Genomic DNA, 12,949 nt, shown 5'->3' with positions numbered 1-12,949 from the left:
ATGCCCTACCCCCATCATGTTGAGGTGTATGGTCTCACTGATGTCAGAGTTACTCCTTTAACTTGAGGGGGATGACGTCTTAGCAGGTCTCCTACTCCCCAGTGACCCCCTTAACAGGGATTGCGAGGTCCCGTTGGAGTCTCTTCCACTCCCTGGTGCCGAGGAGGAGTTCTTAACCCTTGAGCAGCCTGAGTGTATGGCAGGTTATGATCTCAGGAGATTTCCTTCCGGGCTCTGCTATTTGTGTGGTGTTGGGGGGGGGGGTGGTTTCTGAGCTTTAAAGCTCTCCTCTCCCTCCACCCCCCATGTTTTCCACTTCACCTCCCACCGCCAGGCCTGGCTTCATGGAGAATTGCCTGGTGCTGAGGTGCTCTGGATGTGGCTCCCACTGGACCCTCAGGGGTCGCTGCAGAGTGAGACAAAGTGTTCACCCTCCTGGGTCCCAGGCCTTCCTGTGTCAGAGGGTGCCAAGCGTCCCACCTCTGTGGTGTTAGCCCACCATCTTTGTGAGCATGGGCTTTGGAGACCCTTCACAGTCCAGATTCCTTCCCTAAGGATCTGATTACAGTGTGGTCATGGCCAGTAGCTGAGCCGTGCCTGCTCCGCCTTGTGAACAACCAGCCTGAAATATTAAAAAGCAGCCGTCCAATGCTGCCAGACTCACAGAGAGTCTTGGGCGTGGGGGTGGAAACGCACTTGGCCGGTGGCAGGGCTGTAATGGAGACAGCCTCTTTGTCGTGGTCTCTGGCCATTTCCTGCTGCAGTTCATTGCTGTAAGAGGGTGATGGCTATTGTTGATGCTCAGAGCAGTGGGGAGAGGAGAGTTCCTGATTGACGCTGCTGAAATTCAATCCAGGGGTTAGCCTGACCTTCTCTCCACCATGACAATGCTGCTCACGCCGTTTGTGCTCTGACACCAGGCTCAGCTTACAGCTTTCACACTCCATTTCCCCTGCCAGGAGGTCTGTGGGGGGCCCGGTAATGCCGGGCAGGCTCTGTGTGCCTGCCTGTGGGGTGGCAAAGTGCCTCCAGCTGTGACCCAGGGCAGAGGGAAGCAGGTGCTTAGGAGCCATGCTTGCCTTTGGAAAGTGCTTGGAAAGACATGAAGCTGTTTAAGGCTAAGAATGGTTTATTTGTGACGTAGCTTCGGTTGTCTACAGGCACCGCAGACTCCATCTGCCGAGGCAACTGGGAGCTGGGGGGGAGGGCATGCTCTGAGCCCTGATCAGCACAGGCCCTTGTTGCATGCTGGGCTGTGATGTGGGGTGCCGCTGTAGTGCTGCACCCTTGTAGCCTGCTCCTCAGGAGCAGGGAATGGCTACACGTCATTTCCCTGGGTTCGCTGATGTTGTCTTGGGGTGGGGGCTGGCTCCCTGCCCTGGATTATATGGGTCAGGGGCAGTGGGCTTTTGCGGTGATGGGAAGCGTTAGGGACCCACATCTGAACCCAGACCCAGTTCATTGCCTTCAGCTGGTTCAGCCAATGAACCTGGCATCCTTATTGTGTGTGCTCGTGTCTTCAGCCATTCTTAAACCCTGCAGCCGCCCTGGGTCCCTGGTCGCTCAATAGTGGTCCATGCCTACAGCTGTGTTCTGGTCCTGCTTCCTGCTCCTGCTCCTGGTTTCCTCCCCCTGGCTGCTACCCCCTGCTCCGGCTGATACTCGGGTTCTGACCCTCAGATTCATCTCTCTGCCTAGACATGGTATTTAGAGTTTAACCACAGCACTGGGAACGTCCACACTGCAGTAAAAGACCTGCAGCATAGCCGTGGCTGGCCGAAGTCAGCTGACTCGGGCTCAAAGGCGTTGGGCTGCGGGGCTAAATGCTATGTAGACATTTGGGTTCAGGGTGGAGCCTGGGCTCTGAAACCCTCCCTGAACATGGGGCCTCAGAACCACAGTTGCCAACTTTCACGTGGTAAATAAGCACCCTGACTTTCACAATAAGCCAAAAATCAAGCTAATCCCATTTCAAAACAAGGCCAAAACAAGCCAATCCCTAAGAATCCCAACACTCTAAGTGACTAGATTCCCCTGGTGTGCCGTCTGGGACTGTTGTGGGGCTGCTGTGCACCCCTCACTCTCTCTTCCCCCTTGCCCCTTCTTGTCCCCCCTTGCCTCTGCTTGCCGGGAGCCGATCAAAAAAAAAAGAAGCAACAACCTGCAACAAGTCCAACAAGCTACAAGCCAAAAACTAGAAAACAAGCAAAAACAGTTTCTGCAGTTTCTCGTTTAAGTCTCTTTTTGAAGTGTTTTTGTTGAAGAAAGGCCACTTTTAAGTCTGTTATTGAATGTCCAGGGAGATTGAAGTGCTCTTCTACTGGTTTTTGAATGTTACGATTCTTGATGTCTGATTTGTGTACATTTATTCTTTTGTCTCCGTGGACACTCAATAACAGACTTAAAAGTGGCCATTCTTCAACCAAAAAAAAACTTCAAAAAGAGACTTCAGCAAGAAACTGCAGAACTGGAATTAATTTGCAAACTTGACACCATCAAATGAGGCCTGAATGAGACTGGGAGTGGCTGGGTCACTACAAAAAATAATTTTCCCTCTGTTGATACTCATACCTTCTTGTCAACTGTTGGGAATGGGCCACATCCACCCTAATTGAATTGGCCTCGTTAGCACTGACCCCCCCCACTTGGTAAGGCAACTCCCATCTTTTCATATGCTGTATATTTATACCTACTCACAGTATTTTCCACTCCATGCATCTGATGAAGTGGGTTATAGCCCATGAAAGCTTATGCCGAAATACATTTGTTAGTCTCTTAAGGTGCCACAAGGGTTCCTTATTGTTTTTACTGATACAGACTAACATGGCTACCCCTCTGAAACCTAGCCAACAATCATCTCACAAGCCAATTAAGCCAAAACAAGCCCAACTTCTGTGATTTTTTTTTTTCATGGGTTTGGCATGTCTGTTCAGAACCCAGGCTCCAGCCCAAACCTGAACCCGAATGTCTACACTGCAGTTTTTAGCCCTGTGAGCCTGAGTCAATTGACGTGGACTCTGAGACTTGATGCTGTGGTTTTTTATTATAGTGTAGATGTTCCCTCTGACCCTCAACTCCTGATTCCTGGCTCTCGGCTCCGGCTCACTCCTTTGCCTTGGTAACTTGGCTCTTGATTCAGGGTCTGGCTGCTAGGCCTGGTCACTTCTGTGCCAGCCTCCTGCCCTACCATAAGGTGAGACCACCCATGGTCCGGTTCCTAACAGAGAGGCGAGGGGGAATGCCTGATGCAGCTGGGCAGCCCCCACTCAGCAGAGCCAGGGAGTCCCTGGGTGCATGTGCAATCCATATTGGATTGGTGACTCTCCCCAGTCCAGAGTCTCAGGGCAAGCCTGACCTGTGGGAGCCTTACTGCCCTGTAGATTGCATCGCCTGGTTGTGTCTCTGAGGGCCAGTGGCCAGGGCCTGTTGGGATGCCTGGCCTCGTCTGAGTTGCTGGCTCCGGGGGGAGGCGTGGACAGGAGTAAGGGGGATGCAATCCTGAAAAGTTTGGGAACCACTGTTCTAGCTGCTGGGCCAAATTCTTATGTTTCACCTGTGCAGCTCCATTGGAGTCAATGAAGATGTGCAAGTATAATGGAGAGCAGAATGTGGTTTGCAAAGTCCTTGTTACTGGGGACTTTGAGTGAACCAGAAAGGACCCAGCTCAGCTTTCAGATCCCAGATAGTGCAGGTGTGACAGGTAGAAAAAACCTCTTGTCTTGCCCCCTTTTGACCCAAGGCATTCGCCAAAGTTCAGAGTCTACCAGTTTGTTTCCATTAGGAGGAGAAATTGGTGATGGATTCAGGTATTTCTTGGAGGCAGTTCTGTTTGTTTACAAAGAAGTTACATAAAGTCCTGAACACAGTAGGAATTAAACAGCAGGAGGTAGTTTCTTTGCTTCCAGTTCCAAGCTTCTTTCCAGCCAGCACTTTGCCCAAAAACCCTTTCTTAGCTTTTTCTTAGGGTCATGCTACCAGGGCTTCTTTAGTCTCACTGTGTCTGGGGTGCCTTCTCTATGTGCTTCTGTGGTGTTCCAGCCGCTCCTCTCCCACATGCACAGCTGGAATCAAAATCAGTTCCCTATCCCGGTATTTACATTCACCCACAGGGAAACCCCTCCGCCCACATAGTTCAGACCCCTAAGCCGCCTGTTGTTTTGGAGTGTGGCTCCTGTTGTTTTGGCTATCCCTAAACAAAAGGGGCGTTAAATTGTTCCCTCATTTAGTCTGAATGGAAGGCAGCTGTTACACCCACCACCTCCAGTGTGGTTTTTCTCATGTTCCAGTATAACAACATGTAAACAAAACAAATTTGACATTCCTCCCCCCACAATGAAGCCAATGAGAATACATAAACAAAAAAACCCATAATGCTATTTTCAGTCGCATTTAGAGTAGAAGTGCACTTCAATCCTGCTGCTTTATTTGCCTGTTAAATATTTCATTTGGCTTTTTATGACTTCATTTTATGGCAACTTTAATTGAATTTTACCGTATTCCAGCTGTTTGTGCAGTGCCCAGAGTGTGTGCACCCACGTCTGTATGTGTCAGAGAGAGAGAGAGAAAACAAAAATGGGGAATTAGTGGGTGTGAAGAACAAAGACGGATCCCAGCCCTGAAGAGGAAATGGGAAAGAGGTGGGAGGCGGTGTAACAAATATACTTGGTTAGGCATGCAAAGAAAAGATAAGGGTAGCAAAATGAATTAATGCTGCCAGAAGGGGTTTGGGGTAGAACAAAAAGGACTTTCATATAAATATCTTGGGCGGAAAAGAGAGATGGAGGGTGGAGTGGGATGGAACTGATTCAGAAACAGCAGAGATACTGTGCTTATTTAGATTCCTTTTTAATAACAATATAAAGCACAGATGCCTGGGCAAAGAGGGAATAAGGAAGGTTTTGTCAATATGCTGGTAGCTGTTGATAAAAACCCCCATGAAGTAACCCTGATGATGGGCGTGGGAGAATGTTGTGTATGTGTCTGCAGGTGTGGGTGACGTGTGCCCAATTTTATAGTGCTGTGGGAACTGATTTATGGGTTTACAGAGCCACTGACAATGATCCGTCGCATGCTAAGGAGAGAACCAAGAGATAGTAAAAAGAAAAGGAGTACTTGTGGCACCTTAGAGACTAACCAATTTATTTGAGCATAAGCTTTTGTGAGCTATGGCTCACTTCATCGGATGCATGTAGCTCACGAAAGCTTATGTTCAAATAAATTGGTTAGTCTCTAAGGTGCCACAAGTACTCCTTTTCTTTCTGCGAATACAGACTAACACGGCTGTTACTCTGAAAGAGATAGTAAAGCGTTTGAAGGAAGCCAATGAGACATCAGTCCTAAAGAAAGGCAGCATGGCCTAACCTGTTTCTATCTGGTAACTCTAGCTTGGGTTTCTGCTGAAGGAAGTGGACAAACATCGGGGAGAGATCTAAGTGGCAAGAGGATGCTAGAATCCCGAGTGAGAAGTGGGCCTGGCACACACAGCCAGCCTGCCTACTGCATTGCTCCAGTTGTGTGCTGGTATAATGCGCTGGTTCCAGTTCTGTTAACCTGGTATAAGGGAAGGGGGAATCAGATCGCTAAACCTCCCAGGCAAACACGGTGAATTTAGAAGGCTAATGGCTGACTGGAGGGCGGAAGATGGTCTTCTAGGGAAGGCGTTTGGGGCCTGGGGTCTTTCTCAGAGTAGGTGTTAGTGCAGTGACATGGCCTGCTAGCTGCCCAAGGGTGCTGGGGGTAATGCTAAATAGCAACATACAGTGTAGGGATGGCAGGAGGGAAGTCTGGAGCAGGGTACAGCAAGAGTAATTATGGGCAACTATTCTTCAGCCCCCTGGGCCCTCACTGGCTGGTGTTCCAAGGTTCAGTCCTTTCCCCCCTCCTGTCCAATATTCTTGGAGTTGTAGGGAGAGCCAGCACAGAACCAGGGCCGCAGTGCCAGGAGTACCTGGACAGCACACATTCACAGCACAGTCCAAAGGAGGGATTGGTGCTGTTGGGACTAAGCCCTGATGCATCTGAGGTGATGGTGGAGGAGGAGGGACCTTGTCACAGACAGCACCTGTTGGATCTGTCCGCAGCCATGGGGGCTCCTTGGCTCTGTCCTGTGCCTGAACACAGGTAGCCACAGTGTGAGAAACACCCCCTTCCTTCTGTGCCTGGCCAGGGGATGACCCTGGTCCTTTTAAACATCAACCTGATGCACACTGTAGCCTTAAGACTCAGCTCCTGCCATCTCTTACACCTGGGAATGGAGCCTTGGGCTCTGGGGAAGCTATCTGTGGCCCAGAATGCAGCAATGTGGCTGCTCGCTAACATGGATTGGTGTGATCACCAATCACTGCGTGGGCTTCCCATTGAAACCAGAGTCCAGTTCAAGGTTGCTGCTCTGGCTTTCGAAGCCTGGCATAGTAGTGGCCTCAGAAGGATGTTGATAAATTGGAGGGGGTTCGTTCAGACAAGAACAATGGGAATGAGTTAAGGGATAGAAACCATGCCTTGTAGCAAGAGACTCAAGGAGCTTGGTCTATTTAGCTTAACAAAGAAAAGGTTAAGGGGGGACTGACATGGGGAACAGATATTTAATAATGGGCTCTTCAGTGTAGCAGAGAAAAGGTCTAGCACGATCCAGTGGCTGGAAGTTGAAGCTAGACAAATTCAGATTGGAAATAGGCTGTAAATTTGAATAGTGAAGGTTACGAATTATTGGGATAATTTTCTCCATCATGGCAATTTTAAAGTCAAGACGGGATGTTTTTCTAAAAGATCTGCTCTAGAAATTATTTGGGGGCAGGTCTCTGGCCTGGATTGTACAGGAGGTCAGATTAGGTGATCACAACAGTCCCTTCTGGCCTTGGGATATATGAATTCCAACTGTTCCATGCGGTGATGACCTTGCACAACAGCTTGCTCCCTTGGGGGAAAAGTAGTCAACAAGCAAGAGGAACCCCGTTTCCACAAGACACAGAACTTTCCCAGAACCTGGACTCAGGCTCTTGAATGTGCTGCCTTTCAACATAAGAGACCAGCACCCTTACCACATGCAAACTAAATGCAGAACCTATCTCTTCTGCATGGCTTTCCCCTCATGAGGCCCAGAGGCACAGCGGCATCCTTGCTTCACATAATGAAAAATTCTAGCAAGCTCTGCTCCTTCTAGCCAGCAGGGCTGGGGGGAGAGAGTTTGAAATGTTTAATCTTTGTGGAAGGCACAGCAAAGGGTGACCTTGCAAAGCCTAGATAAGATCGGTGTTGCTGCTGGATCTGGTCTCACATAACATCCTTGTTTAGTGTGCTGAATGGGAGAGGAGAGATACTAGATGTATGGGCAGGAAACACAAAACGAGATTTCACTTGGCCCGGTTAAGCGAATGCATCTGGGATAAACAATCAAAGCCATTCCTGTTCAGTAGGTGGGAGAAGTCTGGGGAGCAGCGATAGAGAGACTGACCTAGGGTCAGAGAGATGAACTGGTAATGTGACTGCACTGCACAAGCAACTGTGATTTTTTTTTTTTTTTTTTTTTAGGCTGAATACACAGATGCTTTCCAAAGTGTGGGGTTAATATCGTTCCTTACTATATATGGCTCTGATGTGACCACACCTAGGTGACTGTGTTCCTTTCTGAGCTCCTTCTCCAAGAATGCTGACAACCCAGGGCCTTTAGGAATGGATTGGACACAGCCTTGTTGCTAAAAGTCAGTTGTGTGTAAACGCTCTTTGTTGGCACTTTTGCCTACAAAATACTTCCAGCCTCGCAAGCGCCGTTAGTTTTGTCATCAGGAGAGTGCTCCTGCCAACAAAACCACGTTCACATTGCCACTTGTCGGCAAAACTTTTGTCTTTCATGGCGGGGGGGTACCCGTGAAAGTACAAAAGTTTTATCGACAACTTCGCAGTGTAGACATACCCTTATTAGTGACATGGCCGTGTCGCTAAAATCTGTGTAGTGTAGACAAAAGGGGCTGAGTTGGAGCGGAAGTGCTAATGGACTACAAACATTTGAATAGCAGCGGGTTCTTTGGGGTGGTACAAAGAGGTATAAAGAGAAGCAACAAATAAAAGGGAACATCTCTGATATTTAGCCTGTATCTTCCTGCCAGTGAGATTATGAAATGGTTGGAATAGTCGTCAACGCCCAGATTCTCAAGGGACTCCCTCCCACAGCTGGGGCCATTTTTTTCCAAAGAGCCCAGCTCCGTTTAAGCAACTACAGAATTGCCAGACCTTCAGCAGTGCTCTGCCCCCAGCAACTCCTGCTGGGACACCCGATTTTAACATGGGGTGCTGAGCTCTCTTGAAAATCTGGAACTGTTGGAGGCTCCCAGGAAGCTGCATTCCTGAAGACATCTTAAAAATCTTCTGGGACTAGCAGGCAATCGGGACTGATCCCCAAACCTACCCTTTGTATGGGGAGATCCTGAGCTCCTTCCAGTCTCGCAGTGCTGCAGAGAGGCGGGGGAGGGACACTGGGCCTACCCCTGACTTGTGAGGCAGTGCCCTCTGGCAATGCCCTCAGACCCTCCTCACTCCAGCTGTCTCAAAGGGCTCTGTTCACAGGTCTCTGTCAGTTATGCATGTAAGGTTCTCACCAGAGAGAATGTCCCTCTGGGAATTGGGCTGATGGGAGGAAAAGGGGCAAATTCCCATCTTCGCTCATAAGCTCAGGTCTGCTCAGTGTTGTGGTGGGAGCGCTGAGCTACACTGAAATGTATCAGGAGTCAGCAATTCAGTAAGGAGATGTTCCTTTCACCAGGACGTACCATGGTGCTGGGGGGCTGTGATGCAGGAAGGGCAGGCTGACAGATGAGGCGTAAAATCCAAAGTCTTGACCATTTGTGGTTATTGATGATCCCATGGTGCTTTTCGCAAGCACCAGCCGTTAACTCCAGAGTCTTGGCTAAAATCTAGCTCCAGGGAACTGTAGTCTGCCTAGAGTGTAAACTTCATCCTGCAGAACTTTTGTTTTTGTGTGTTTTTTGTAAAGCACCATTTATACTTGCAGAATAAAACTTCCATCAAACAAGGGATTCTTCTGCACTTCCTGACCTTACAGTATGGGGAAGTGTCACTCTGAGCAATTTAATGCATTTTGTTAGTGAGCCAAGTGATTCCTGTGCCTCTGTCTAGTTGGTAGAGAGCTGTGGGGTCTTTTGGAGTGAAAGTCAGACAATGAATTTTTCCTCCCCCGTCCTGTCCTTTAACTTTACCTGATAAGTCAGGCTTCCCTAATAGGTCATAATACAGGAGAGAAGAGAAGCAAGGTGATTAATTCATGCTGCAGACAAAGTTAGTATGTTTAGTAATGTTTGCTAAGAGCAGTAATTGCCATTAGATGCAGACTCCAACAGACCTGAATCCTGGCCCTCTAGCTTGGAGTGAGACTGCTGGGCCCTGTTCTGCAGATGTTTGCTTTTTGCCTTCTCTCTCCTGCCAAGCTGGCTAACCCTGCTCTTTCTCTTCTCTTTCATGCAGCTGAGAAAGTGACCTCTTTAGGCAAGGACTGGCACAAGTTCTGTTTGAAGTGTGAGCGCTGCAACAAGACCCTGACCCCCGGGGGCCATGCTGAGGTAAGAGCAACATTAGAGCATCAGTTATGCATTTGCCCCACCCTGGGTTGGGGAAAACGTCCCAGCAGTATGTGAGTGGGTCTCAAGGTTGAGATGATGGAGAGTCAGAAGATGCTGTTGCTTCTGCTGGGATGGCTAGGAAGCCCACCAGGGTAGGGCTATTACCCCAATAACAGGGTCTCATCTCAGGGGCCAAGAACTGGCTGTAATAATATACTAGAGGGTTGCACGCTTCATTGCTTACATAGGCAGAGCTGGACACTCAGCCACCTCCTCACCCCTCCCCCCCCCATGTGGATGCATTGCCCAGCTGGGAGGCCTGGTTTGGCGGGGGGGGGGGCGGTAGGGAGTGAGGGGCTTGTAGCAGCCTGATCTCCACTCAAACCAGGCCCACAAAGTGCCTGTGTGGTGCTGCGGGCAGTGATGGCTCTCTGGTGCCCTGACCTGGAGGTCGCTGCCTCGCCCCTGTACCTCAACCTATAGAATCATAAGTTAGGTTGGTGGAAAACAGGCTCTTCCGGTTTTATGATATTCACCAAAACCAGTACGATTCTGTCCATTGGTACCTCAAACATTCCCTGAAATTTTGGAACAGCCTGGATGAGATTTTCAAAAGTTATTGTGTTGCAAACAGACAGGAATGCCATTGAGTTGAGTGTAAAGGCCTCACTGTGCTCTGCTAATTCAGAGGGTCCTGGATCTTTGGACGTTTGGGAAAGCGGGAAGCTCTTGTAGCCCTTTACTTTCCCATTGCACAGAGTGCTCCTAGTGCTACCTGAGTTATCATCCCAGGTGTTTTCACTAGGCTAAATGTTGCCACTTCTGCCATGTGTGCAAGGTGAGAGAGCTGCTGGGGAAGGAATGGAAGATAGCACAATCACCAAACTCAAATCAGCATTTGGGAAGATGCCCTGGGCAAATCCAAGACAAGCAGTGCTGGCTCTGAGCTAGACAGGTTCAAACACAGCCTTTCCAAAGCACTCCACCCAGCCATGGTAAAGCAATAGAAAGAAAACCCTGTCTGCAGAGTCCCCACCCAGTTAAAATGAAAAGGAGTGGGTTACCCAAGCTCTCAGAGATGGGTGCAGGCGAGGCAGGAGTTGGAGATGCGGAGCTTTCCAATTTGCATTCTTCTTACAGCTATTAATGGATAAGAAAATCTGAATTCATTTTCAAATGTAAATATTTGGAGAAAGATAAGAACCAAGGCCCTGCTGAACTTTGGGAAACGACCTTGCGCAGTGCTAGGATCATCTTGTTTAACTCTCACTTGGACTCCACTCCCTTCAGAAGCCCTTTAGGAACCAGTGAGCAGGGGAATTTATGGAATAGGGTTCTGAGGGCTGTTGGGGGATGAAGGTCTGAATAGAGATGTTGGGTAAATGGGGCTGTGAGTGGATGGTTACCCATGGTCATGACGTATAATGGGGAGGGGTCGACTGGAGGCCCTAGAGGAGCAGACTGTTTTCTATATGCCATGCTGCAGATTCTCCCCTCTAAGGACATACAGCCTCCATGTAAACCTGTGCTGTGCAGCTGTGGAGATGACACTCCCCAGAAGGCTTGGTGGTTTTGTACTGCTTTTCTGAATCTCTTGGTTCTGGAAACTGGGCTGGATGTCTGGTAAAAGTGGGCTCCGTTGTGAGGCTTCTGGACCTTGATGCTGCTGATACGGTAGTGAACACGCCAGTTAAAGTTGCAGAACAGAACCATTTCTGTTCTAACCCCCATTTTCCCCTCCTTCCCATGCTTGATCTCAGCTGAAAGGAGAACTCCGTTGGGAAACGGGAGCATAGTTCAGTCAGCCATTGCAGTTGCTATAATAGAGTGATAAATCTGGCATAGGGGCTGGAACTAGGGATGCTGGGGGTGCTGCTGCAGTCCTTGGCTTAAAGTGGTTTAACAGTTTGGTTCAATGGCTCTCGGCACCCCTCTATAGAAATTGTTCCAGCACCCCTGAAATCTGGTCTCTGTTAGCCTGACCATTAGGTATTTCTCCTGCAGATAACTTAAACAGTGAAGAGTTGAAGCTCGTCACACATTGTCCTGAGGCTTGGCATCTTTCCTATAATTGAGGGGGGACTTAAAATTAAACAAATTCTAAGAGCATAGACAATCCCATCTGAACTGAAGCTACTAAGCAGAGGCAATTTCTGTTTGGATCTTTTTTAAAAAGCAAAAACAAAAGGGAAATTAAAACCAGTTTCCCTTTTTTTTAAAATTGCCAAAAAGCAGGCAATTAAAAGAATAAAGGTTGTCATGGTAGCATCGGCTGGGCCACTTTCACTTCCTGTGTATCTCTCTGGTATGTATTTAACAATTTAAATAGTAATAAGTTACACATTTAACAAGACAACTGGAATAGATAACTGTCCATCTGTGCAATGACCCTTGGGCCAGATCCTCAGCCCTTGGTTTGTCCTTTGGTGCTACTTCCACAGAGTAAACGGCCAAACTCCCAGTGATTGCAGTGGGAGTAGGATTGGGCCTCTGTTACCTTCTCAGAAATCTGTTCCTCTGTTCAGGGCAATAAAGGTGGCCCAGGGAAATAGCTGAATGCTTACTCTGCTCTCTGATTTGCTAATACAAAGCACACTAAAGTTTATCACACACCAGCCTTTGCAGCAGTCTGCTCCCAGTCAGCCCCCTGGACATGAGCCTGGTGTTCCCTTAAGCTCCTGCAGTCCTAGTGCCCTTTTAGCGTGTGCTGTGTGGTTTCCGTTGGGGGCAGCAGCTGGTTAGGGTAAGGAACCCATGTGAGGCTCAGTGTTTCTGCCAGGCCTTTTCTGCTGCATTATGTCCTCTCCCTGCTCATGGACCCAAAGCCGCCTCCCCATTTTTAGGCAAGGTTTGCTTGATCTTGCCCCTGCTTGTCACAGGAGATGCGGGTGTATGGGAGGACCTTCAGAACTGACTTAGCAGCGTGAGCCCCATTGCAAGTCACTGAGGCACTTTTGAAAATTCACCATGCAGTGCACATAGCTGGTGCTAGACACTGCCCTCGTAGCCTTCTGCCCTCGAGGAGCTGGACCTCTGGGTAACAGAGACTATGCTGAGCTCTGCCACTGGGAGCTGTTCGTTGTCAGGATTACCCTTGCTCCCACTGCTCTGCTTGCATGCTTTCCCAGCTGGTCCCATTTGTTTGTTCCTGTGGAACCAAACAGCACAGAGAGGCTCTGCAATGAAGAACTATCTAAGAGAAGTCTCTGAGTTCGGATGGTGCCGGTTTTCCCCTCTGTCTTGCTGTGAGCTTGTACTAGGATAAAGGGCCAGTGGTTCGTTGCAAAGCTTGTGTCTTTCCGCTCAGTTTTCCCTTCTCGCAGCCTGGGAGCCCCTCCCCGACGGCTGACAATCCCATTTCTGTCTCAGTGGGTTTGGCT

The 12,949-nt window shown here is 49.0% G+C and overlaps 1 protein-coding gene across 1 annotated transcript in view; it reads left to right on the top strand.

Moving 5' to 3' along the window:
• The window catches only part of CRIP2 (cysteine rich protein 2), a 59,073-nt gene that overhangs the window by 28,633 nt on the left and 17,491 nt on the right, over positions 1-12,949 (top strand). The window contains exon 2 of the mRNA XM_074960848.1: positions 9,475-9,569. Within this exon, the coding sequence (XP_074816949.1) occupies positions 9,475-9,569 (95 nt within the window). The remainder of the gene's footprint in view (positions 1-9,474; positions 9,570-12,949) is intronic.

Source organism: Natator depressus, chromosome 8 (assembly GCF_965152275.1).
Source record: "Natator depressus isolate rNatDep1 chromosome 8, rNatDep2.hap1, whole genome shotgun sequence".
In the NCBI taxonomy this organism is placed as follows: Eukaryota; Metazoa; Chordata; order Testudines; family Cheloniidae; genus Natator; species Natator depressus.
Note: the sequence above shows the minus strand (reverse complement) of the source record. Positions and strands in the feature narration are given on the sequence as shown.